We start from the raw sequence: 26,526 nt of genomic DNA, 5'->3' as shown, positions 1-26,526 counted from the left end.
TCTAACACAACCGTGTTAGCAACCTGCAACTTTACAATGAATAGAAGTTATAGCAGCAATAAAACACAAAATTATGGTGTGGGGGAGAGATCACGTTTACCAGCTGGCTGAGTTCCGAAGTCACTGGTGAATCCCTAAATTTCTCTTTAAGGCACTGTTAATTACATTGGAAGCACTTTGGAATATTACTCCAAATACAGTGGCACTATGCAAACTGCAGCTTGGGGTTGGGGCTGTGACCCTCCAGATGTTGCTGGACTACCAGTCACAAAATCCCTAACCAGCAGGCCTGCTAACTGGTTCTGATGCTGGATTCCAACACAATCTGGAAGGTCACCAGTTCCCCAGCTTTGCTGTAACTGAACTATACGTTTTTACAATGGTGTGAGCTTGATCCAGGCCAAAAGCAATTTTTTTATTGCCCCTCCCTATCTTTAACATCTGTAGCAATATATAACCCGGATAGTTTTAAAATTCCACCACAAATTGCCATATTTACAGTTATTATTCGGCTTCACAGAGGTAAAGAACCTACAGCATATCATGCAATTCTGAAATATTAGGACTGCTAAACCTTTTTTTGTGAAAGGTATACTCAATGCCCTCTGCACATTACATAGCAGCACCATGGAAGATGCATTGCTGTGGATCTATCCCGTGGTGGTGCTGTAATGTTGGACTCTAACCACACCTGGAGGGCCAGAGGTTCCTCACCACTGGTTTAAATTCATGTAACTTCATGGAAGAGAGGGCTATCAATGGTTGCTAGCCATAATGGATAAGCTCTGTCCTCCACAGTTGGGAGGCAGCAGTGCTTCTGAATACCAGTTGCTAGAAACCACAGGAGGGGAGAAGCCTCTTGTGTTCGAAGCCTGCTTGCTGGTTTCCCACAAGCAACTGTGAGAACAGGATGTTAACTAGATGGGCCATTGGCCTGATCCAGCAGGCTTTTATTCTGTTCATAACTGGGACCATCTTCCAAGTTTGAGGGGACCTTTGACAAGTGCTCTTGGATGAGCCCCCCTCCTAAATTGACAAGCCCTAGCAGTGGGTGATGCACCTTGATCGGCACTGGGCTGCTGCCATTTTAATTTCCCACAATGCTCTGAACCTTTGGGGCATTATAGAGTACAAATGGCAGCTGCCCTGAACTGACGGGAGCAGTGGTTTTAAATGGTGACCCAGGGAAGGAAGGCAACAGCAGGGGTACTGTGGCACAGGAGTGCCGAGGGTACCAAGCCTGGGTGGAGTCAGTAATGTTGGTTCCTTGGGGCCTTTGAGAATTTCATGCAGCACTGCTGGTGAAGCCACAAAAAGTTGCTCCCTTAAGCCACAAAGGGCACCAAAGTGACGTGATGTTCTTCATCAGTGGGATGAGGAGTATTCAGTTGCTCTTTGTCAACGCCTTGGCACCATGCAAACCTTCAAAAAAGCAGTTTAAAATGTGTTTGGCTCTTTCTGGGTGTGATATTTTTAATCCTTAATATTAACTTGACCAAGGGATGGGGGAACCTGCTGCACCCCTGGTATTTGGGGACCCCCAGCTGTTTCTACCAGCTTGGCCAGTGATTAGGGATTATGGTCAGAGATTATCTGGAGGGCCACAGGCTCCCACCATATCAGTTTCCCCTGTAATCTTTGCTGGATTTCAATGGCTCCACATCAATGTACAGCAACAGGAGAACTGCCCCTAATTCTATGGCATTTTTGCAAGCAATTGTTTTCCTTCGTCTGCCAGTCTAAAGGGGACATTCAATCAGCCTTCCTTTAAAATTGCTGTTCATCACTGGTATCATGTCATGAACTTGCCCCTGCTATATACAATGACATTTTAAAAAATCCTTCATAACTCTTTGCAGCATATACTGCATGCTATAAACAACTTTGTCTATAGTTTTGCAGGACAAATAATAACTAGGACAGAAACCCAGACAGGAATCTCACATGTAGTCTGGTAGCAACGTATGTCATTTTCTTTTCAAGCAAAAGGACTCCCAAATCTCTCCTGATGACAATGCTGTGCTTCTCCAACAGTGGCAGCGCAGGATCCTTAAAAAGCATGTAGGGTGGGCCAGATGTGAGTTGGCAGTGCCGTAACTGGGCTTACTCCAGATTCACAAAAGGGTTACATTTCAGATTTATGGCACATGCATTCAGGGAACATTTCCAGCAAGAAGCCTCTCTTTTCAAGTCCTAGTACAAGGAGCTGTCCGTACTCAGAAGTGTGAAAGGCGAGACAAGTTTCTTCTTGGTTGGGGTGCTTCCAGGCACAGCGGAAGGCAGGCAGAGTGTGCTGGCTGCTTTTTTTCTGTTCTTCGTTCCCCAACTCAAAAAGGAAAGTTTAGGAGTCACCTTCTTGGTCTTATCTATTTTATCTTCTTCCATAGCCAAACAAATCAGAGAGTATGTTTTCTGCATTCCCGCAGAATAAGTTGCACTTTTGTTATGCTAGGAGGGAAAGAGCATAAACAATATTAATAATCAGTCATCCATGATGGGTCAGCATTTGGAAGACAACAAAAGGGCATGCAGTGTGTGAACCATTTGCTGAGACAGACTTTGCCATTCTTCAGCATTAATTATATTCCATGATGGACACAAGCCAATCTAGACCACTGAACTTTGCTTGTTAGGTCTGGAAAGGCTCATAGGGGGAAGCACGTTTTGTAAGAAGGCAATTTGTCCAGAGCTGCCTGCTTTTGAAAAGGGCTCTATGCTTAGCATTAAATCCCTGAAACATATACTTGGACAGATCACTAGCAGCAACTTTGGGAAAATAAAAAATACTAGTCTAGTTAGCATGGAGGCTGTGGAGAAAAGGTGAAATCCTTTCCCTAGTTCCTAGATTTAGAAAACATCCAAAACCAACACAAAGTCAACAGAAAAAAACTTTAGAGGGAAACAACCATAGCTCCTCGCCCAGACAGTATATTCAGTGGGCATGGAATGCTGGCAGGCCTTTTTTTGTGGGAGAGCGAGAAGGAGAATGGAATGGAGTGTCTTTAGAAATGGAATGGCTACCTAGTGCCTTGAACAAGAGCACTCCAGGTGGCAACGTTTTGTTGTAGATTCCCAGCTCATATTTGAGAGAGAACTCTTTACTTACCATGGACACTGTGTTATCTTGGCAGCTGATGACCTGGATCTCAGTCTCCTGCCTGCTGACGTTTCTCAGTTTTTCCAAGACCTCACTCACTCCCAGCCATTTGCAATCCACGCCTTCAATGGAAACGACACAGTCTCCTTCTTTCAGACCTGCCAACTTAGGATCATTGGGTGCATCTTAGTATCTGCTGAAAGCAACATGGGCCCCTCTGGACATCCTTTTTATTGCTTATATCTTTGATGCTTCATGCTCATACACAATCCTATTTTAGTTCTGTTTGCACATTCAAATCTTTTGGGGCTTCATTTCATTACAGATTCTGTAACTTCCTGCTAAAATTCCATGTCAAATATAACAATTGTCTGGGTTTTTTGGGGGGGGGGTTGTTTGGTCCTCCAGACAGCAATAATGTGGTAGCATTGGAGAAGTATTGCAGAACTACTAGTGCATCATTATTGTGTCAAAAAGATGTCACAGAAGATACCAGCAGAAAAGCCCCTGTCCAGAGGGGCTCCAGGTCACATTCTCTGGAAATATCTTATTTCCTCCTCTTCCCATATATGGCAAGTAGTATGTGAGTGGTCAGGTGCTGCCTAACCCAGAGAATGCTGCCTCTCACAGTGAAGGACAAGCATAATTAAAGTCACAGGTATGCAATCCTATGTACATGTAAACTGGGAAGGAAGCCCCATTGAAGAGAGTAAACATGCACAGGACCACACTGCTAAATCTGCACAAAAGAGACTGACCCTACCCTCTCTTCTGGGAGCAGGCATGGCTCAATGGAAGAGCACATGCTTGGCATGCAGAAGAACCTTAGTTCAACCTCCATCATCTCCAGCTGAAATAATTCAAAGCAGTGGAGCCAGGAAGGGCATGCCCGAGACGCTGGATCTGGGGTGGGAAACATGTGACCCTCAACATCATCTTACTCTCTGAGCACTGCAGGCCCACTCTTGCACCACCAATCAGAGAAGGTAACAGTTGGCTGACTCAATCTAGAAGCACCTTTGTGAGACCATATGATGACTTGGGGGTGCTATTTCTTCACATGGTTTCCTTTTCAAATACCTAGCCTTTTCTCTCCACTTGCTGCTCTTTCTCTTTCCATTTCTTATTCCCTTCCAAGGCTGTGCCCCAACTTCACCTTGTCCATACCTGAAATAGAGTCTGCCTCCACTGACCCACCCACTTCACAGGCCTGCTATTGTGAGCAAGACCTCAAGGTACAGGAGAACAGATTTCTTTTCCCCTCAGGCCTTCCTACCTCTGCTGTAAGGGGAAACCAAACAGCTGTGCAAGAGAGGGAAGGTTCAGCTTTTGCAAATATTTAACTCTGAATTTCACTGAAATTAATGCGATACCCTCTACACCAAATATGGAAGGTCCCAGTGTGCAGTAAAGCTTTCCCACAGATCCATGTAAGGCCAGTAGAAGGCAGCACAGGGAGAGTCCTACTTACTGATGCAGGGCAATCTGGATCCAGGCAGTAAACGTGCACTGGGGGGCCTCCTTTCAGGGTAAACCCCAGACCCTCAGCTTCACACTGGAAACGGACGGTGCGAGGAGCAGTCCACCTCTGCTTTGCTGAAAAGACCGTCAGCGGACCCTGAAAGAGGAAGAGCAGTACAGTCCATTATCCTTGGTTATCTGCAAATGTTAAGGTGAGCCACAGAAACTCTCCACCGCATGTGGAGGGCAATGGCCTTGTTAAATCAAGTCAGAAGGCAGGCAGGTGCAAGCTGGCTGAGGGTACACTGAAGCTGGTGAGGCAGTGCTTCACTAGCCCCAGTGGAACAGCCTCCACTACACATGGTCATCCTCCCTCTTTTTCTCTCCTTTCATATTACCTAGAAATGTCCTTGCAATTTTTATGACATTTATGCCATCCTGAGCTCTTTTGGGAGGATGGGCAGGATATAAATTTAATAAATAAAACATAAATAATATTTTCTTAGGCCTGGTACAGATGTATGGCCATTTGATCAATTAGGTCCAATGTTACGCATTCTCCCGACTAGTTCGCTAAACCATAGTTAACATTAACAATAATGAATAAGCCATAGTTAAAGCTGTGAATGTACCAGTTCCCAGAAACTACAAGTGGGGAGAGTGCTGTTGCACTCAGGTCCTTATTTCAGGCTTTCCAAAGTTGGCCACTGTGAGAACTAAATGCTGGACCGGATGAGCCTTTGGCCAGATCCAGCAGGTTCTTTTATGTTCTTAAGAGGAAGGTGTACACAAGGCCAAGGGTGGCAGGAGAGGAGTGCTCAAGCCTGAGGGGTATTCCTAATGTCTTAACAATAGGTACCAGGAAATGCTCTGTCTGCATCAGTCTGTCAGTGAGGATCCAAGAGAAAAAGCAAATTTTACTTTTTACCCCTCTTAATCCAAGTGGTTCATGGTGGTGTGCGTGTTTGTACACAAACATGCACGCACACGTAGCCTAAACACAAATAGCTTAATCCACATTAACACACACAAATCTATAGTCCAGACTAAACAGACATGTACTTCAACCCACCTGACAGTCAAAAGATCCTGGCTAGGTCTGGCTAAACTGGTATAACCCTGACTTGGGATGAGGATGTGCCTCATCTGAACAGAATGGCTAATTCTGTATTCAGATCACAGAAGTACAGTCTCCATTGCTAGTCACAAGGGGTTCAATGTATGCAATTTGAAAAGCTTCCCTTAATGAGCTCTATTAACTGCAGACTCATAGTGAATTTCCCTTTAACGAGAAAAGGAATTTGCATTCATTAGAAGCAAAATTACAGAGGGGCACTCGAGCAAACAGGAACAGGCAACGTTGCTTCATACATACCAGCTTCTCAAAGAAGTCTTTGACTTTGACCTTGGAGAACAGAGGAGCAACCGCTTCTATTTTATGGTCTGTCTTAGCTATAACAAAACAAAACAAAACTTAGTATTATTATTATTTTTATCCCACACTTTTGGCAAGGAGTGCAGAGCAGCACACATCACTTTCCTAGCCAGCCCCCATTTTATCTTCACAACAACCCTCTGAGGTTGTTAATGCTGGAACAGGGAGCACCTCCACACAGAGAGCACCTCCATATGAACTCCTGTGACGGAATGGAGAATCAGTGGCACCCCCAGATGTTGTTGGGCTCCAACTCCTGTCAGTCCCAGCCAGTGTGGCCAGCAGCCCCAAGGCCAGAAGTTCCCAGCCCTGCTCTGTGAAATCTGAGGCTTTCTGACAAGGCCCCGATTAAGCCTCCACCTTGTCAGGAAGACAGACCACAGGCGGCTTGTTTCGCCCCCTTCCTCACAACGCTGAGGCATTTATTTATTATTTACAGTATTAGAGGTCACCCAGTAACAAAGCCATTTATAATGAAGCTGAAAACAATGGGTTTTCCTATCATATTGTTGGGAATTAGCCTTTTCTTTTAGTATTTTTTTTTGGCTCCTGGTTGTTTTCAAAACAAGCTTGGGTTTCTTTTGATCAGTTTTTTTGAACTGAGATTGTGATACAGTCGTACCTCGGGTTATGTACGCTCCGGGTTACGTACTTTTCGGGTTACGAACTCCAGTAACCCGGAAGCGCAACCCGGAGCGCGCGTTCTGCGCATGTGCAAACTACTACTTCCGGGTTTTTCGTGCGCTTGCTCGGGTTGCGTACTTTTCAGGTTACGAACTGTAACCTGGAACCAATTACGTATGCAACCCAGGGTACCACTGTAAAGTTTTTCTAAACCACCCTGGTGCCATTTATTTGAAAAGCGGTATAATAAGGAAACTAACAAAATTAGTATGCCAAAAACCTCCCCCTGCCTAGTGGGTCCTGGGCCGACACAATATTTGGATGAGGCCCTTCTCAGCCAGCAGTTCAACAGCTAAAGTTCCCGCTTGCTGCTGCTGCTGCTGCTGCTGATTTAAATCCTGCCTTTTTCCCTGACAGGGATTCAAGCTGTCTTTCAGATAAAACAGAAACAGTATATGGAAGGGATTCGATTCTGGGGCACGCCAGACTATAAAGGACTTACGGAGGATATCTGGAGCCTGCAGCAAACTCGAAAAGTCATCTTCATGCTCCTGCTGTGAATATTTGAGAAGGGACCGCTTGTGGGCAACTGACAGGATTTCCTGGAGCACCTCAATATTCCGGAGCTTTTTGCACAAGCCACAAACCCTCAAGGCTTCTTCATGATGAACAATGGCTCTCCGCAGGTGGGCCTTTGCTGGGAAAAGCAAATATACAGGACCATAACACAAGGGTTAGCTCCTAAAATATTCTCCCCGCTCCCCGCCACTTCATGTTCCATAAATGTCAATGTAGATTGGCCCCATCACAACCAGAAGCCTAGCTGTTGTGGTCAAACACCCAATTCCCACAATCCTTAGCAAAACTGAACAAGCTTTGCAGAAGACCGGCATGCAATTGTAAGGATTGTTTCCAATGAGGACAGGAACATGGGATCTTCTGAAATTTTAATGCCTGACTTGCTGGCCACAGCAAAGCAGGTACATACACACACACACACACACACACACACACGCCTGGATTCACTCTTGCCAGCTGTATGGAAGAGCAAAACAATCACCTGCGTTTGAGTCACTGTGCAAGAGCCAGATATGGGAGCCTTGTGTGCATATGGGGCATAGCTGTCAACCGGGAAATTCCCTTATTATAGCATTGGGAAACAGCAGGGAGGGTTGACAGCTATGTATATAGCAGTGGGGAACAGCAGGGAGGGTTGACAGCTATGATAAGGGGCTTGAGAGCTTAGTCATCGCAGATGCTCCTGTCACAGGAGCATTCGCAACAGAGGAGCCCTTTTTAAATCATTAAATAGGTTGCCTGCTATCTTCAGGCAAGGGTAAGGCAGGACACATGGCATCCTATCACTATCTCACCTGAAAACACCCAACATCTACTGCTCGTTCTTCAACCTCCAGATATATGGTTATGAATGCTGTCCAAGTTTTTATTTATTTAATTTTTGCATCCACATCTCACCTTTCCTTCAAAAGGTTAGAGATCAATAATTTTCAGGCAAATTATTCTTTGTGCTCCTAGGTGGGTAACGCTGCCCCTGGGGCATCTCAGTGCTTGGGGAAATGGGGGACACAGGTAACAATCCCTTTTGTGACTCACAAGTGGACATGAGGATCTGGCTAGCTGTGAGTGGAATAATCAGGGTTCCTCTTCTGTCCCTCCACACCTTCAGTCAACAACCTGCGCACTGAAGGCAGCAGAGCCATGTGGACAAGTCTTACTGAGGACTGGTGGGGTGGCTGTATCAAATTGCACCAGTTTGGGGAGGCATGGGAAGGTGGCTGGAGCAAAGACCAGAATCTGCCTGTGTGTCTGGGTGTTCAATCCATGATTTTTTGTTCTAAACCAGGGTTAGTGAAAGCCCTGGTTTGAGGCAATGTCTGGACTGAACCAAGATAAGAGAGCTTGCCCTCACCAAGTTGTTTCCGCTGAACTCGGTCCCGCAAAACGGCCAAGGGGGTCAGTCCTTCCGGCATGTGGTCATACAGCTGGGAAAAAGCCTTTTCCTGTTGGTCTTCATCATCATTCTGGCGCACTGGAATGGTGTAAACAAATGCACATGAAAGAGAGGATAAATACTGGTTTACTTTCATTTCCGTCTGGTGGAGATGCCTCAAGGTCTGCTAAGTGAAGGTGTGGCCTGAAAACATGAACAACAATCTCTAAAACCTGTTTAAGTGGACAACTCTTTACATTATTTTGGATTCTTCATAGGCTCGTTTTGCTGACAGGTGCCTGAATGTCATGGCATGCTCACCAAGGCTACTTTACTCAGAATGTTAAAAAAAAGCACACCTTTCGTCTTCAAACCTGTTTGCAAACATTAGCTAATTGCAGAATAACAAGGAACTAGAGGGCAGGGGAACTTGAGCTCTACCAAAGTGCAATTTTATTATTTAGTTTAAGATTTACTGCCATATGTAGCAGATTTTTAGATCAAGTATGGAGAATCTTCCCAGCCAGAGGGCCACATTCCCCCTTGTTCAAAGGTCCAGGGGCCACATACCAGGTGGGTGGGGTAGGTATGGCAAGGATCAAACACACAAAGTTTACAGAGCACCATTTTTGAAATTAGACAGAGGAGAGGAAATGGCAGAGCACAAAAGGATAATTTCTCTGGCATAAGGTGCATATTAAGATACACAAATAATATACTCTTCTTAAGCTGGACCATTAGGGTATCTTATTACCTACCCTAAATAAATTGGTAGGTGGTACCAGTGAATCATCACCAGCCAAGCTTAGCAACTGGCAGGTTTTTTAGTGATGTAATTTGCATACATGATATAATAATAGTTGCCTCCTCCTCAAGTCTGCATGTGCTGGCTAAGTAATTCCTCCCATTTTTTTCATCAGGCTGTCCAAAACTGCATTAAGCAAGCATCTGGTTGGCCACCATGAGAATAGGATGCTGCACTTGATGGACCATTGGCCTGATCCAACAGGCTAGTGTTATGCTCTTAAGTTCTTAAACAGACAAGGAAACCAATTTTCCAGATGGGGAATGTCAAAGTTATTAAGAGGCTGTGTCCATGGGGGGGGGGGGTTGTTGTTTTCTGGATAAGGGTGATATGATCCTCAGACAACAATCTGACTCCATCCCTACCACACACACACACACACACACACACACACAGGCATGCATGCAGTTTGGAAGAATTAAAAAGAGGCTTTTATTTTGCTGATCAAAATATCCTACATTTCACCCGTGAAAAAACAGAGACATTATTGCATTCAAATGCCTGCTGTAACCAAGTATAAACACCTGTAACTAATTTTATTTTATTCATTTGTTCGTACATAAATACATGAATTTATTCCTCATCCAAATGCATAAGCATCATTCAGGTTAGCTTCCAGCAGTTAAAAACGCAATCATAATAGCAAACGGATTCTTAGTATAAAATGTGAGAGAGAGAGGCCAGCATGCTGTGCTTTAAAGCTACTGATTTCCTGGCGAGGCAAAAGCCTAACGGAACAAAAAGGACTTTCACTAGCCAGCAAAAGATCATCAAACGCCTTGCAGGACAAAGTGTACCACAATATTGGCACAGTCACTGAGAAGCCCCCACCCTCTCTGTCTCTCTCCCCTTACCAACAACCATGTCTCTGCCTTTGGTGGGAGACAAAGTAGAGCTTCCTCCTTGATCAGATTTTGTGCCGTGTGTCACTCAAAGACTAGCCTTCCCCACCCTGGTGACCTGATGTTTTTTACTACAACTCTCATCAGCCCCAGCCAGCATGGCCAGGGGTGATGTCAACTGTAGTCCAAAAGATCTGGAGGGCATCAGGCGCGGGAATGCTGGCTTAAGAGTGTCCAAGACGTCTGCTGGGCTATCTCATAAGAACAAAAGAGCCTGCTAGATCAAGACAATGGCCCATCTAGTGCAACATCCTGTTCCCACAGTGGTTGAACAGTTGTCTGTGGGAAACCAGCAAGCAGGATTCGAGCACAAGAGCAAAACTCTCTTCTCCTGTGGTTTTCAACAACTGGTATTCAGAAGCATTGCTACCTCCAACTGTGGAGGCCAAGAACAGTCACCATGGCTAGCAGCCATCAATAGCCTTCTCCTCCTCCATTAATTTGTCTAATCCTCTTTTAAAGCCATCACTGCCTCATATGGGAGCAAGTTCCATAGTTTAACACACACAAGTCTAACACACCAATTCCTCCCATGTTTCTTGGCTTGTGCCATTTGCTGAAACAAAGCACTCTGGGTAGGTAAAGAAGTGAATGAATACAAAACCTGACTTACGTTGGTGGTCACTCAAAATTGTTGCAACAAAATAATGTGCCAACGCTCTGAAATGGTCCGATTTGACTTGGGCCAGTTTTGACCAGGAATAAGGGATGTTCTCCTTGACTGGTGCTTGACTCATTGCTGTGTTAACAAGCATGTATGTTTCTCCAACCTGAAAACAAAAGCACAAAGTCAAACTCTGAGACATTTTCCTTGTCATTAAAAGCTCAGTCATCTGTGGGTAATGCCAACCATTTGCGGATAGTTAATAGGGTGTGCACACCTAGGAGGGTTTGTAGGCTGGAAAGGTAGAAATTAGGAAGGATTCAAAACAAAAACTGTAAACCATTGGTGTTTTCTCCACGTGCATTCACCACATGAGTGTAGAAGCTGAATGGCTGAAGCAAGAAGAGTGACTTTAAATGAAACAGGAAAAGCAACAGTCTAAGGCCTCCTCACTGGATAAAATCTGCCATGGACCCTGAGAAGTGCAAGCAGAGTTCCACTCAAGCTTTCTTGCCTTATCCTTCCTGATGAGGTTTGGGGGGCCCTGAAGAGCAATGTGTGATTTTGTGTGCATATACAGCAGCAGAAAGGAAATCCATGGGAATTGGTTAGTGCACCCCAACCCCTGGCCTAAGCAGAAATCCTTTCAGCTATTGCAGGAGCATCTCTGGATGTTGCCTGTTGGGACCAGGGAAGTCCCACCCAGCAATGCCTTAAGATCCAGGGTGGCTTGGAAGTAACAGCCACTGTGATACTATAGGTAAAGCTCAAGGGAACCCTGACCATTAGGTCCAGTCACAGACGACTCTCAGGTTGCGGTGCTCATCTTGCTTTACTGGCCAAGGGAGCCGGTGTACAGCTTCCAGGTCATGTGGCCAGCATGACTAAGCTGCTTCTGGCAAATCAGAGCAGCACACGGAAACGGCATTTACCTTCCCGCCGGAGCAGTACCTATTTATCTACTTGCACTTTGACGTGCTTTCGAATTGCTAGGTTGGCAGGAGCAGGGACCGAGCAACGGGAGCTCACCCCATCGCGGCGATTCAAACCGGCGACCTTCTGATCGGCAAGCCCTAGGCTCTGTGGTTTAGACCACAGCACCACCTGCTTTTGTACTATACAATCCACTATTCTTTCTCAGAGTCAAAACTTTGCCTCTTGTCCTGCCTCCTTAAAACACCAGGTTTTGCACAGGAAGCTGCTTCATATCAGGTCCATCTACCAAAACTAATGACACCTCTTCAGGGTCTCTGGCAGAGGTCTTGCCCATTGCCTGTTGCCTGATCTTTTAACTTGTAGGGGTGGGGAGGGGAGAACCGCAGGCCTGAGTGAAGTTGAAATGTGGCCCTCTGGGGCACTTTATCCAGCCTTTGGGGTTCTCCTTTGGTCACGTCCCCTTCACCAGCCCTGCACTGCACCTTCCTCAAGTGCTTTTTCTTGGCTGGAATGCATCCTGAAACTACAACAATGCCTTTTGTTTGCCTTAGAATGAAGGATGGATGTGTGTGTCTCTCTGTGTGTAGAAACCTCTGACTTGCAAAGCCTGTAATGTAGACAACCATACAAAGGAAAAAGTCACACCCCTTGTTCTACCCACTTTGGCCTCTGGCCCCAACCACCACTGACATGTGGCCCCCAGATAAGTGACAATAAGAGGCATGAGAGAATAAGGCACTGAAGTAGAGGACAGAACCGGATATCTTCTCCATGCAAGGCATGTGCTCTGTTACTGAACCAACACTATCCACATTCTCTCATTACCAGCCAGAGAGTTTAACCCCCTTTTTAAAAAAAGGAAACAGTAGAAACTTATTTGTTTTCTAATGAATGTAAAACTTCACATTCTTAGTGTAATCTAGATTTTCTTGACTATGAAAGGGCACTGTCTGAGTCCTTTATACTGTGGAATATGCTGTGTAGAAACTGTACCTTTAAAGCACTTAAGCACCTTCCATCCCTTCAAACAATTCTGGGCACTGTAGTTTCCCTCTCACAGAGTTACAATTCTCCCAGCAACCCGTCACAAACTACAGAGCCCAGAATTCTTTGTGGGAAAGCAAGTGCTTTGAATGTGCTTCAGTAATCTACCTGCTATAATGGGGGTTGCATAACTGGTAGGCAAATCTTTCAGTTGCCTTAATGAGAAGAACTGCTGGCAGATGGCTAATTTAATAAACGTGCACTTGTTTCCGAAGAGCTAGATTAAAATCTGGATTTAGGTTCTGCTTGCAACCATGCCACTGGCACTTAGCATTTGCAAGCCAAAGTCTGCAGAGGCAGCTTTAAGTCATGTGCTCCATGACCTTCGTTGGCCGCTGCAAACTGAGGCACTTTATTTGCTCACCAGGTTATGCAGTTTGGTCATCAAATCCAATTTCTCTCAGGCACAATTCATGCATTCCCTGGCAACCTTCCTCTGCCCGTTTGGAATTCTGAGGAGGAGCATTCTGTTTCTGAGAATCCCAAGGTAGGCAGGGCAAAATTCCCAGCTGCAATGTGCATACCAAATGCCCCCCACCCCCGCTCTTTTAAAAGTTTGGCTGGCAGTAGAACAATTGTTTGCAAGTCAATTCCAGCAGTGGGAGAGATGGGAGGCAGGACCCATTCCATCAGCGCTGATGGGACCCCATCAGACTCCTCCTGTCCTTGAACTGTCCCTATTCCAATTCCATTTCATTATAAGAAATACTATAAAACTTTTAAAAATTGTGCCTGAGCTAGCCTTTTCCTCTTCCCTCCCCATTTCCTCTTCCTTATGCATCACATCTTTTTTACATTGCAAGCCTGTGGGGAAGAACTGCCTTGTTTTTTAACTGACTGTATGTAAGTTGCTCTGAGAGCAACTTTCTGGGAGAGTGGCTGTCTGCTTTGTAAGCAGGAGGCTCCGGTTTGGTTCCAGGCAGATCCTGATAGGGGACATTCCCAGCCCTATCTGCAACCCTGGAGAGCTGCTGCCAGCCAGTGTGGACAATACTGAGTTAGATGGACCAATGTTATGACTCTGTGTAAGGTTCTATGTGTGTTCCTATGTTTCCATTTTTAAAAAAGTATTCCATTCATATTGACATAAGATTATATGAAAGTTCTACAGTTATGATTCTACGATGGCTAGTTCAGACATGCCATAATCAAATAATAAAAACATGCCTATGTGAACAGGACCTTCACCTTGTCACCTACCTTTGCCACTTCCTGGGCCATTTTCACAAGCGTGAAAAATTCGTTTTGTATTCCAGGAAGGCAAATCAGCTCAAAGTCACATTCCTGAGCCTGAGCCAACATCATCTTGACCAGCACACTCAGCATGGCAGGGCTCATGTCGTAACTTGGAGTGTGAGTAAAAGTCTCTTTTAGGTAATTTAAAACTCCTGAAATGGGGAGGGGAGGGAACAAAAAAATGTTAGTAGTGATATGAGGTTTATAAGGTATCATGATTACTGGCTAACAAAATATCGAGTTTAAATTAAAACTGTAACAGCAGCTACTTTGGCTGTGTGTGTGGCGGACACACTAAAGTATTCAGGTGTGGGAACCTTTGGCCCTCCAGCTGTTGCTTAACTACAACTCCCAGAGACCCCAGCAAGCATGGCCAATGGCCAGGGGTGATGGGACTTGTAGTTCAGCAACAACTGGAGGGCCAAAAGTTTCCCATACCTACATTAGCATTCAGTATGCATTATCTGAAGCAGGCCAGACTTTGATCTGCAACACAGGTATCCAACAAGTGGGTGGGGCTCCTTTTGCCCTTGCAGTTTTGAAATTAAACTGCATGGGCACAAGGCCCAGAGCAGCACGTGGATGTCCTATGGCTCATTGGCACTGACCTGGAGCCCGGAGTGGCTCTTTGAAGCCCTGGCAATCTACTGATTACTCAAAGGTTCAAGAAAGGGCAACAAAATGATCAAAAGGGTGGAGTGACTCCCTTATGAGGAAAGGTTACAGCTTTTGGAGCTTTTTAGTTTAGAGAAAGGGCGAGTTAAGAGGCGACATGATAGGAGTTTATAAAATTATGCATGGAGTGGAAGAAAGTGGATAGAGAAAAAGTTTTCTCCCTCTCTCATGACACTAGAACTTGTGGACATCCCATGAAGCTGAATGTTGGAAGATTCAGGACAGATGAAAGAAAGGACTTATTCAAGCGGCGCACAGTTCAACAAAGGAACTTGCTCCCACAGGAGCTGGTGATGGCCACTGAAGTGTAGGTGGATTCCCAGAAGGCAAGACATAGTGATAACAGCAAGAACCTTTATTGAACTAACAGAACTGGACAACAGGGGCAAAGCAACTGCTTGTATACATTTCTGAAGGCCTGGGCCACTCTCAATGTGATTGGCTGTCTAAACTTCCAATCTGCGAATCATGACTAAGAGTTTAAGGGCCAATGGCAGAAGTCCAATTCCTGAAATGTTCTGTGATTGGATATCATGTATCGAATCAGAACACAGGAGCTCAGGATCCTTAGTCCAGACTCCAGCTCAGGCAAACACAGACCACCACTGATTACATAACGGCCACCAACTTAGATTGCTTTAATTTATTATTATTATTTATTGAATTTATATACCGTCCTATACCTGGGGGTCTCAGGGCGGTTTAAAGATGATTAGCCAAATTCAATGGCTACTAGCCATGATGGCTATGCTCCAACTCCAGAGACGGAGGCAGCAATGCTTCAGAATCCCAGTTGCTGGAAGCCACAGGAGGGGAAGCTGCTCTTGTGCTCAGGTCCTGCTTGCAGGCTTCCCATTGGGGCCAACGTGAGAGCAGGATGTTGGATTAGAAGGCCCACTGACCTGATCCAGCAGGCGATTCTTATGTTCTTAGAGCACCACACATAGTTCTACGCACACCTCTTTTTGGCCCAACTCACTCTTTACTTGCTCCACCCCTAGCATCATATATGACATCAGTTGGGCAGGTGGGTGAGTCTTGGCCAAAACTGCCTCAAAGGCCAAATGCGGAGGCCTGGTGGACCTAATGAGGCTCATGGGCTGTAGGTTCCCTACCACAGAGTTAAACTGTGTGCACACTATATGTATAAAACACCTTCTTTCCCTCAAAGAATTATGGGCACTGTAGTTTGTTACAGGTTTCTGTAACACTATGAGTGCCCAGAATTATTTAAGGAGAAAAGATGCTTTGAATGTGCTTTAAAGGCACTGTGTGCACAAAGCCCCAAGAGTGCAGGACTACTACCAAGGAGACCCAGGTTCCAAACTAACTCTGCCACGCAGCTTGCTGTGTGATTTTGGGCCAATCACCCACTCTCACTCTGGCCTACCTCACAGGGTAGTTGTGAGGATAAAAGAGTGGCAGTGAAGAGGAATACCGCAAGTGCTACCTGAGTTCCTTGGAGGAAATGTGGGATAAAAACAATTGACAGCAACACTGAAATGGCATAGCAGTTAGGAGAGGGACGAAAAAGAGCAGAGACATTTGAGGGTCTGAGGAAGAAGAGAAATCCCTGCGCAACTGAGCCAGGGCACTCCCTTGAGCAGAGTCTGGAGCCGAGCCAGAGCTCTGCAATAGCAGAAAGTAAGCCAAAATGAAGTTAGACAACAAACTATCCTTTTGGAAAATTAAAACAAACATTTACTGTAGTATAAGCACTAAAGTAATACTTGCATGCTGGTGCTGAAATCTAATCTCAAAAATGCACCCTACCCAACCAGTTTGTCAAGATTCAGAAGCAAGTTTTTAATTGCCCAATATGACAGAGAATGGAGCATTGCATTATTTGGTTCTGCGAATTCCCCCATCCCCCACTCAAGGGGGGGGGTTACTGACATTATGGTGGAGCTTTTGCTAGTTTTAAATTTCCTGCTTCCATTGTCATATGAAAAGCAGCCTTGGGTGGGGCAATCTTTTATTAAATGCTCCATTTCTACATTTCTAATACGTTTTGCCTTAAAAGCGGCTGTAATAAATTCTGGGAGCAAAGGTTCTTCTCAACTTCTCACAGAAAAAGATGTCAGCTTTAGATTTAAAAAAATTGCCAAAGCCTCAATTTCTTAACAGATCTACAGACAAAAGTCCACAGCAGCTTGTCTTGGTTTAGTTCATCCTTACATCATAAGTACTTAAGCTGTGACTTTTTTGTTTTCTTTTTTTCTTTTCTTTTTTTGGTCTCTTAAGTACATATATGTATGCACAGGGTTCTGTTTATAGACCAAAGCCATAGCAACAATCTTCCCTCTGTCCACAAAGAACTACGTGTACTGTTATGAATGATAATGCATTGTGCACAATGCTATGTGGTCACGCCCCACAGGTACAATGAAAAGCATTTTGCTGGAAAGGCAAACTGAAGCACATCTTTGAAGCAGACAGATTTAGGCTGGGTGCCCATCTCAGAATAATCTCAGCTGGGCCTGTGTGTAGTTTGATTGTGTTCAAGGGTGGGGGAAGCAGAATCCTGCTCCAGGGGCGAAAAACAGATTCTGTGCCAAGTACAAATTATGCAGATTAGACAAACACAAGTGGGACCTGCAATAAAATGTTGCAGTGTGTAGCTTGAAGCTGCTGTTCAGAGATTAAGCCATTCCAATTCATTCCATTCCTCCCCCTGCCAGCCAGCCAGCATTCCATGACCACAGATAACATTTAGTCCTTGTTAGGCTGTATCAGTCAACCCCCCGCCAAAAACAACAACAAACCCCACAACTTTTTTGGACTTCTGAATATCTTGGCTTTCTCCCAAGTCTTCTGATATTTCCCTCTTGTGCACAGATGGTACAATTTTGGAAAATTGTCCTGCCAGGCTTAGCTAGGTCACAGCCCCTTGCCTTGGGAGGAAGGGCTACCAACCCCTTTGGGTCTTTTTTTCTTCCACCATGTGAACCCAAACAGTACAGATGTCTAAGCTGGATGCTTGAAGCTTAGACCGCATGGCTTTGCCAAGCCATCTTTGTATTATAGAAAGTCTTATCATTTTTTAAGTTAAACTGCCTGTCTTTTGCTGCTGTATGTAAAAACACATGAATCTGACCTTTGAATAATTTGTAAGTAAACCATTTTTAACTTGCCAAATGTATGGTCTCTTTCTATGCTAAGATAAATGGGTAACTTTGGAAGCAACTTAGAAGGGAATATTTTAATGGTCCAACAGCCTATATTTCCACACTTATTTTGCTGCATGTTTTGTGATTTTAAAATCTCTGCTGGGACTCTCTCACCAAAGAGTATTTGTCCCAAACCTGGATCTGGGCATCCAGGGAATTCTCCTTATATTTCTCCATATTCTATTTTTCCCTTTAACTAAACCAAATTAAAAACCAGCAAAAATAAACTTTAGGGCACAGAAAATGCCCTCAGTCTCCTGTGACCACCACTGCAAGGAAATACAAACCAAGGTATGTGCTGGGACCCCTGAAACGTCTGACCCGTCAGACATTGGTGTGCACAATACAGGATGCCATTGCACTTAGGGTGGGGATAATTTAAAGCATGGATCATTGGAGACACAGGAAGCTGCCTTACACCAAATCAGACCCTTGGTCTCTCCAGCTTAGTACTACAGTGACTGGCAGCAGCTCCCTATGGTTTTAGCCAAGAGACTCTCCCAGCCCTACCTGAAGATGCTGCCAGGAACTGAACCTAGGACCTTCTGCATGCAAAACAAGTGCTCTGCCACCAAGCTACAGACAGCCCTTCCTTTGGAGTATAAGCTGCAATAAATATTAAATACCAGCCAGTGCAATGCCTACGTTAGGGAAGGAGAGGAGAAAGACCACATTATGAGACTAAAAAAGCTGTTAATAATAGACCACAGTCTCTAAGGCCTTGAAACTACAGCTCATTAATTGTTAACCATAATATTCACTTTGGGTTACATCCAAAGTTAGAAAGGAAACCCATGAAAATAGCTGAGTATAACTAACACTGTCACTTTATTTCAATGGGTTTACTCCTGAATAAAACTTAGGCTGCATGCACACCACACGTTTAAAGCGTGCGCGCGCACACACACACACACACAGACAAAATATTGGGAATTGTAGTTTACCCCTCACAGAGCTACAATTCCTAGGGTTTGGGGGGGCAGGGGTTATCAATATACAGCGGTACCTCGGGTTAAGTTCTTAATTTGTTCCGGAGGTCCGTTCTTAACCTGAAGCACCACTTTAGCTAATGGGACCTCCTGCAGCCGCTGCACCGCCAGAGCACGATTTCCGTTCTTAAGCGGAGTTCTTAACCTGAAGCGTACTTAACCCGAGGTACCACTGTATGCTGTGTATGTAGCTGAAATCGGATACAACCCTTAGTCTCAACTAAATGAGTTACTTGGGCAGTTTCCTATTTAATGGGACTAAACTTGAAAAGCGAATCTTTTAATTATTATTGTTTTAAGTGTGTGCCCCTCTCATGCTAAAAACCCGTTTAATCCTGGGTCTCTTTTGAGGGCAAAAACGTTGAATTCACAGTAAATGGAGGCTGTGTACACACTATATCTTTAAGGTACATTTGTTTCACATTCTTTCCCTCAAAGAATTCTGGGCACTGTCATTGGTTAAGGACTGCTGAGAATTGTAGCTCTGGGAGGATGAACTACAGTGCCCAGTAATCTCTATGGGAAAAAACACACCTTGGATGTGCCTGAAAGGTACAGTGCGTACACACAAGCTCATGTGAAACGTGTAAGGCTCTATGCATGCAAAAGAGAAGCAACTGGATCAAGCGACTATCCAAAGGTGTTTGGGGAACCAACACACAACTCTTCCCTACCTGCTGCTTTCTGAAAGGCCTCAATGGCCTTCTGAAGCCCAGCCTGCGTCTGCCGATGGCACCTTGTGCCAATCTGGGTGTAGAGCGCTCCAATGTTGAATAGAACACTAGCTTTTTCCAGCAACAGGTTCTTCTGGCAGACGGGAACACCAGTGAAAGAGTCGTACCTTCAGCAAAAACAGAAACAAAACCTAGTATGTATGTAATTAAGAAGAGTGGTGTGGTGGTGGTGGTGAGGGGATTAGAACAAAGAATAGACAATTTTAAGACCCACGCCCAACCCTCTTAGCTACAGTTAAGCATCTGACAAGCATTACATTTGCACCAGCTCATTGATGGGCTCTTTTTTACTTTGACTAAGAGTCAACAATGCTCATAATCCAGGGCACGTAACACACATTAATTGCTGAGCTTTCTCAACTAGAAAGCACATTTCTTCTTGCTCTCTTAAAAGCAGCACACCCCTTCCTTGCAACGCTTGACTGGATCGCTAAGAGCTTTTTTGGCCAAATGGGAGGCTTTGCATTTTGCCTCCAGGAACACAGGCCTGCAAATCCTCCAGGTCAAATTTCAAACCCACTATGCAAAGCTGTACTCCCAATGCATTAGAACCAACGCTAACAACATTCTAAATGGAACTTACCAGGTAAATAAAATCCCCAGGTGTCTGCTTGGTGAAAAAAATCTATTCTCTACAAAGCCGAGCTGAACAAAATAGCTCATCAACATCTCAACTCCCGATTCATCTCTGCTGGGGGTACGGCAGGCCTTCGAATACAAAACATACATTCACCATGGTATGTCATCAACATGTGCTATGTAAATGGATTTTACATCATCACATTAGTACAGAGTTCTGAACACATTTTCATAAGCCGCAGCTCACTTTGTCATGCCCAAAGTGGCTTTTTAAATGATTGGGAGTACACTTACAAAAGTGAAGTCAAAGTGAAGGCAAATGAAAACAAAGCATGGCTACACTGTTAGGCAGTGTACAAATGAACACAAGATCCAGGCCATAGCTATCAACTTTTCCCCCTTTTCTTGCAAGGAATCCTATTCGGAATAAGGGAATTTCCCTTTAAAAAAGGGGAAAAGTTGACAGCTATGATCCAGGCAGCGGGGGTATCCAAATTCCAATTATTTACTAGTAATAAACTAATGGATAGCAAGCAAACACCTAAAATATGGCAATTACTTTTTTGTAGTGAGCTCATTTCTCCCGGCATCTAGAGAATCATAGAGGTGGAAGTGACACCAAGGATCATCTAGTCCAACCCCTTGCAATGCAGGAATTACAGATACTATGTCCATAGTTTATACAGCTACGGGGGTTTTCTTGGGGGGAGGGTCTAGTTCAAGTTCCTATGTGGCCAATGTTTCTTTGGGGAAATGCCTAGGGCCAGTCTTGCATCTAAATCATATTTTTTTTAAGTTCTCATGTACAGTTTTGTTTTTTTTGTTTTTTTTAAACCACAACTGAAATCCAAGTCCATTTTCTAAACAGATTTAACTTACTTGTCTTAAGTCCATAAGATCAGCAATTTCATTTTCGTATTCAGAACCTTCTTCACTGTAGTGTTCCAGAATAAAGTCCTGGAAATGATAAAGGAGACATGGTACAGTTCAAATCCTGAACTTCTTCACCATGGCTGCACAAGTATTTTAAAAAAAAAACTTTGACAATGCTATCAATAAGTAATGAAGAGCTCACCTAATCATGTAGCCCTGAACTGACATGTGCATTTGCCAAAAAGTAACTAACCTTAAGCAAGTAGAGTCCTTGACTCTGTATGAAGCCTAAATCCTCACCTAATTTTTAAAAAAGCCCCAAGCCTTGAAGGCTGGTTTATAACACTGAAGCTTGGCCATTGAATGAGATTTGTTCAGCATCTCTTAGTAAAGACAACCTTCATCCCCATAGCACATTCTAAGAGACAAAACACCCAGAGAAGCTCATGTCACACACACACACGCACTGAAAATTGAAATTGCTGCTTAAAGGCTATGACCACCGCTATGCAAAAGATGACCCAGTTTCCAATTTGTATTTGTCAATGACAGAAGTATGTGAAGTATGCGACTAGACAGTATGCACACCTGGGATGGAGGAAATGGACCGAGAATTTCTCTCTCTTCTGTCACATTAGAATTTTGAGTCATCCAGCAAAATCAACACCACAAAATTAATTAGCAGAACTGACTGCCACAAGGCATGGCGATGTCTGCTAGCTTTGCCTGAACACAGGAATGATCAAACTGGATGGAACGAGGGGGCACATACAAATCCGGTTCCCCTCTCTAGTATAGAACCTTCACATTTAGAAGCAGTCTACCCTTGAATAGCAGTTGCTGAGGAGCAACATCAGGACTGTGTTTTGACCTTGATGACCTGCTTGTTGGCTTTCCGGATGCATGTGGCTGGTCACTATGAGGAAAAGGATGGGTGGCCCTTTTTCTAATCTAGCAAGACTCTTCTTACACTCTTGGGTATTCTAGAAATTGCTTCACGTCCACTTTGCTCCTCTGAGATTAAAAGGCTGACTATTCACAACTGGCCAGGTTAAAAGGGGGCAAACTCAACTTCAAACCTTAGAAATGTTTGCTGGGAAGATCAGTCTGTTGCCTAATTCTGACAATTCTTTGCCCTCTGGCAAAGACAGGGTTTCCTACACACACATCTGTTTCATAATCCCCTTCAGGGCACAAGAATACTATTGAAAATGGACTGTGCATTTTTACATGAAAGGGGGCAGGGGGTAAATTAGCAGAATAAACCTAGATGTGCACAGCATTGTGGGAGGGTGGGTTCATTTGGAGGGAGGGAGAATGGCCATGGAGAGGGGTGGAGAACCTGATTTCATTCATGGTGTAAATATTTGCCCAGCTCCCTAGTGCCTCAGACAGAATCTTGATAAATCTTTCTCTGTCCTTCTCTGTTTCAAAAGGGGGGTTGTTCATGTGATTCATTTACTGCCCAGAAGCAGCAACAGCACTTGAAACAAAGTCTATTAAAAGTCACAACTGCCTGCCTCAGCCAAAGCCTGCTCTCCATTCAGATTTCTGCGGAGATTTATTTGGTGTTTTACTCGTACCAAGAAAATTTAAAACCAGAGCTCTTCAGTCTTGTGTGTGATTGGCTCATTAGAAGGCACATGGGAATTACTTTGGGCAGACAGGGAATTTTTATACCACCAATTCATGGAGGAAGGCAATACACACACACAAAAGCAGATCACTAGATCAGTCTAGGAAAGAGAGCCATAAAACCTCACGACGATATTGCAGTAAAGCCAGTAAAAGCTGTCTACCACTTGCTAAAAACTACAGGCCAACAAACCAGCCTTGGCCAACTTAGAACTCTGGGGCCCTTATCTAGGTTATTACACTGCAGGGCTACCAATGGCCTCCAACATGTGACACTCACTGCCCTTACCCCAACCTCATAGTGGCTGCATTCAGATTTCAGCACCCGCATTCCCTTCATTCCTACCTTTGCATGATCCTGGCAAACAGGCTTCTGCCAAGAAGTCTTCCATTAAATGTCGCCCAAACCAACAAGTTAAGGGCTTTGAAACAAGTCAGGATATTGACTTTAAACCATAGCTTAACACCCTGGCTCATCCCAAAGCTGTTAACTACAATTTTGGACAAAATGGGTTGTAACCAATGAAGTTCTACTTAAAGTAAACCCACTGGGCACTAGCACAATGAGAGTCCTCCCCCTGTGTGTGCCTTCCACCATCCCCAGATCTGTTCCAGAGAGTTGGGGGAAGCCCCAGAACAGATTTACAGAGGACATACAGGGAGAAGAGGGGTAGATTTCTCCATTGTGCATGGAGAAATTCTTTCACTAATAGAACAATCTGCTTAATGCTACGTTGATAGCAACCCATTTAAATTAATGGACCCAAGTCAGTATTGTGCAAATAACATTGGATATCACCCAGTGGCAAACTATAGTTCATGGAAGACGTCTGGGTTTGCCGGAACATGCAATGGAACTGATTGTGCAGCCAAAAGGGTTTTCTATAGTTCAGCTTAATGAAGCAAAAAAACAAAAAAACCCTGCTTGGCAGGGGGTTGGACTGGATGGCCCTTGTGGTCTCTTCCAGCTCTATGATTCTAGGATTGTCTGAATATGACCATTGACCCAAGTCCCATTCCTCATGCTGCTTTCATTTACTCTGCAACAGCCAGTCTTGAGCTGTTTTAAAAACCAAGGAAGGGGTTCATTCTTTCACGTAAATATATCTTCAAAATAGCACAAGTGACTACAATCTGTTATCAGCTGTGTAAAATGAGCCTCCCCAGTCTGGGGACTGGCAGGCTGTGCATTATGTGGTGTACTAATGCTCATCCATGTGGACTTGCACATCTGTGCAGGAGAGTAAATCCAGCATCTCACGGTAACATTTGATAAGGGTAGGGAAAGGCCCCTATGGGCAAAAATGGGCAAAACATCTCTCCATATTCCTAAAGAAATGGTTCTTCGCTAGTGCCTCCACCACAGTCTCTGGACACAATAGCACAGTAGAAGAACCACAAAGAAGTGTGCAATTTTAATGTTATGACAGCATGAATGAGACAGTATTGTTTTTCTCAAAAGACAAGGTAATGCCTGGCCCATATTTGTAATCTGCTCCTGGAATTTAAAGCATGAAACTCACTTTTTTTTTAATTCTCTTAGAGAGCTAGAAATAATCTAGGTGGAAGTGATAAATTTACAAGATTTTTCTTAACAATGAAACCCTGAGATTCACTGTCGAATCATGGTTTTTATTGTGAACCTAAACCAACTACAGATATTGTGGCTTCTAAATCCCTCTTGAAACATTTCCCTGGGGAGCAAATTCATAATGAGAATTTGAATCTGTCTTATCACCCCAACATCTGCAGTGTATACTTTTTCCTGCCAGTGTAAAATATTGCTAAAAAAAGTTGCTTAGTAGAAATGCTACCTTCAAAGGAACTGCGAAGTCAACTTCTTTGGTCTCTTTCAAGCCAAGTGGTATCAGAGGAATGCTGAAAGCCTCCCTGTGTTAAAAAAAGAAGAAGATTAAGATCAAACCTCACCTCCCCCAACTTTTCAAAAACCACAAATTGATGTAGGAAAGTGGTTGTTCTGTGAACCTCTATATAGTGTCCGTAAGTGTAGATTAGCTTGTTTGACACCTACACCCCAATAGGCTCAATTGCATCATTTAAAAAGCAAGCAAACCAAAAAGTGGTTTGCAAACTCTTCCTTCACCCTCTGCAACAAACTGCTTCAGTAGGCAGTGATCCTTTCCATTTCAAAGAAGAGGAAGTGGAGATGAAAGTTGAAGTGACTTGCCCAAGGCCATGCAAGGAGTTAAACATAGGCAGACATTCATAGGCAGACATAGACTGACCTCTCTTAAGGTTGACCTCCTGGTTCACCTTTTATGAGCCTGAGACCACACTTACAAAATGGGGAAACTGCTGTGGTCACCACCCACTCCATGCCACCAAGCACACATGCCACTCAGCCTATTCCAATGGTGAACAGAACACTTCTTTCAAAGCTTAGTTTCAGAAAGGAAAGGGGACCCGGCAGGCACCACGTAAGGCCTCTATGGACACCCATGGGTGTATGTGTGTCACCAGTTCTGTTGTTGTCACCAACTCAGCTCCTGAATCTGACTGCGGGGGACGGGACGGGACAGTGTTTCAAGGGAGGGTGAGTCTGCTAGAGCCAGCACTGACATTGACAAGGGAGGAGGGTGACTCCATCGTTCTGTGATGATTGCAACTGCCATCAAGCCAGCTCTGCCTGAGAGAAGGACTGTGAGGCAGGAGCTGCCATATCCTCCCAGTCTGGACACTGTTACCTGCTCCACTCCTGAATCTGATCTGGGAAGAGAGCTTGTGGGGGGGGGGGCTGCTCTTTATCAAGAGATAAAGCCACTGACTGGAGATTGCTTCTTCTGCCTCCCTTTTCTCATGGAGGAGGGGGCTCTTTATGGCTACTATCCATGATGGCTATTGCTCTGCCTCCACAGTTGGAGGCAGCAAGGCTTCTGAATGCTGGTTACCACAGGAGGGGAGGTGACTCTTGGGCTCAGTTCCTGCTTGCTGGTTTTCCACAGGCAACTGTTTGGCCACTATGGGAACAGGATGCTGAACTAGATGGGCCATTGGCCTGATCCAGCCAGCAGGCTGTCATGCTTTTATGTGTGTTATGGCTTTCTAGATTGTGAACCTGAGGACAGGAACCATCTTAACACTGTTTTTGTAAGCCACTCAAACAGCCTTTTTGGTTAAAGTATGGAGTATAAATGCTGCAAATACAATACAATACAATACAATACAATACAATACAATACAATACAATACAAATGTGTTGTTCAACTCTAGCATAGGGAAGGGCTCCATGAAAGAGGGTAGGCCTTCCTTTAAATACAACCCCTCAGCATTTTCACATAAAAGTCTGCCAAAGTAGTTTAAGGCTCCCTTCCTCCCAGCCTTCCTTCCCCTCATCACTGATGTACAAATAAACAACCTGATGCAGAACGGGTTACAAAACCAGTCATTGTTATTCACAGGCATACCACTCTCAGAGAAAAAGGAAAGGGTGGGGGGGGGAACCACATGAAATCAAAACCAAATCCCTGGCATTAACCACGACATTAAAACGAACCCTTCGCTTGTTGATTTGAGGCATTCCCCTCTGATCCATCTTTATTAAGTTTGCCATGTTTGTGCACAAATTTCCATGGGCACCTGTGTCCCTGCCAGCTCCAAGATGAATGCAGGGTGGAATTCAATCTCTCATTGTGACCCTTTGAAATGCCAACCTCATGGTGGGAGAAATAATAAACTTCTCAATTTTGACTGGCAGCACACAAAACCTTTTTCAAAATGTCCCTTAAATCTATGCTAAAGTGTGGGCTGTTAAGATC

General features: G+C 44.4%; 1 protein-coding gene across 1 annotated transcript in view; it reads right to left on the bottom strand.

Moving 5' to 3' along the window:
- Positions 1 to 912: 912 nt before the first annotated feature.
- Positions 913 to 26,526, bottom strand: part of RHPN2 (rhophilin Rho GTPase binding protein 2) — a 42,654-nt gene continuing 17,040 nt past the window's right edge. Inside the window, exons 4-15 of the mRNA XM_033156634.1 lie at positions 24,565 to 24,640; positions 21,122 to 21,199; positions 20,247 to 20,371; positions 19,604 to 19,770; positions 14,060 to 14,247; positions 10,889 to 11,045; positions 8,548 to 8,667; positions 7,120 to 7,314; positions 5,934 to 6,010; positions 4,569 to 4,715; positions 3,107 to 3,262; positions 913 to 2,448 (exon numbers count right to left, since the gene is read on the bottom strand). Of these exons, the coding sequence (XP_033012525.1) occupies positions 2,194 to 2,448; positions 3,107 to 3,262; positions 4,569 to 4,715; positions 5,934 to 6,010; positions 7,120 to 7,314; positions 8,548 to 8,667; positions 10,889 to 11,045; positions 14,060 to 14,247; positions 19,604 to 19,770; positions 20,247 to 20,371; positions 21,122 to 21,199; positions 24,565 to 24,640 (1,741 nt within the window). The 3' untranslated portion in view covers positions 913 to 2,193. The remainder of the gene's footprint in view (positions 2,449 to 3,106; positions 3,263 to 4,568; positions 4,716 to 5,933; positions 6,011 to 7,119; positions 7,315 to 8,547; positions 8,668 to 10,888; positions 11,046 to 14,059; positions 14,248 to 19,603; positions 19,771 to 20,246; positions 20,372 to 21,121; positions 21,200 to 24,564; positions 24,641 to 26,526) is intronic.

Source organism: Lacerta agilis, chromosome 8 (assembly GCF_009819535.1).
Source record: "Lacerta agilis isolate rLacAgi1 chromosome 8, rLacAgi1.pri, whole genome shotgun sequence".
Classification (NCBI taxonomy): domain Eukaryota; kingdom Metazoa; phylum Chordata; class Lepidosauria; order Squamata; family Lacertidae; genus Lacerta; species Lacerta agilis.
The sequence above is the reverse complement of the archived record's forward strand: the minus strand, read 5'-3'. Positions and strand labels throughout refer to the sequence as shown.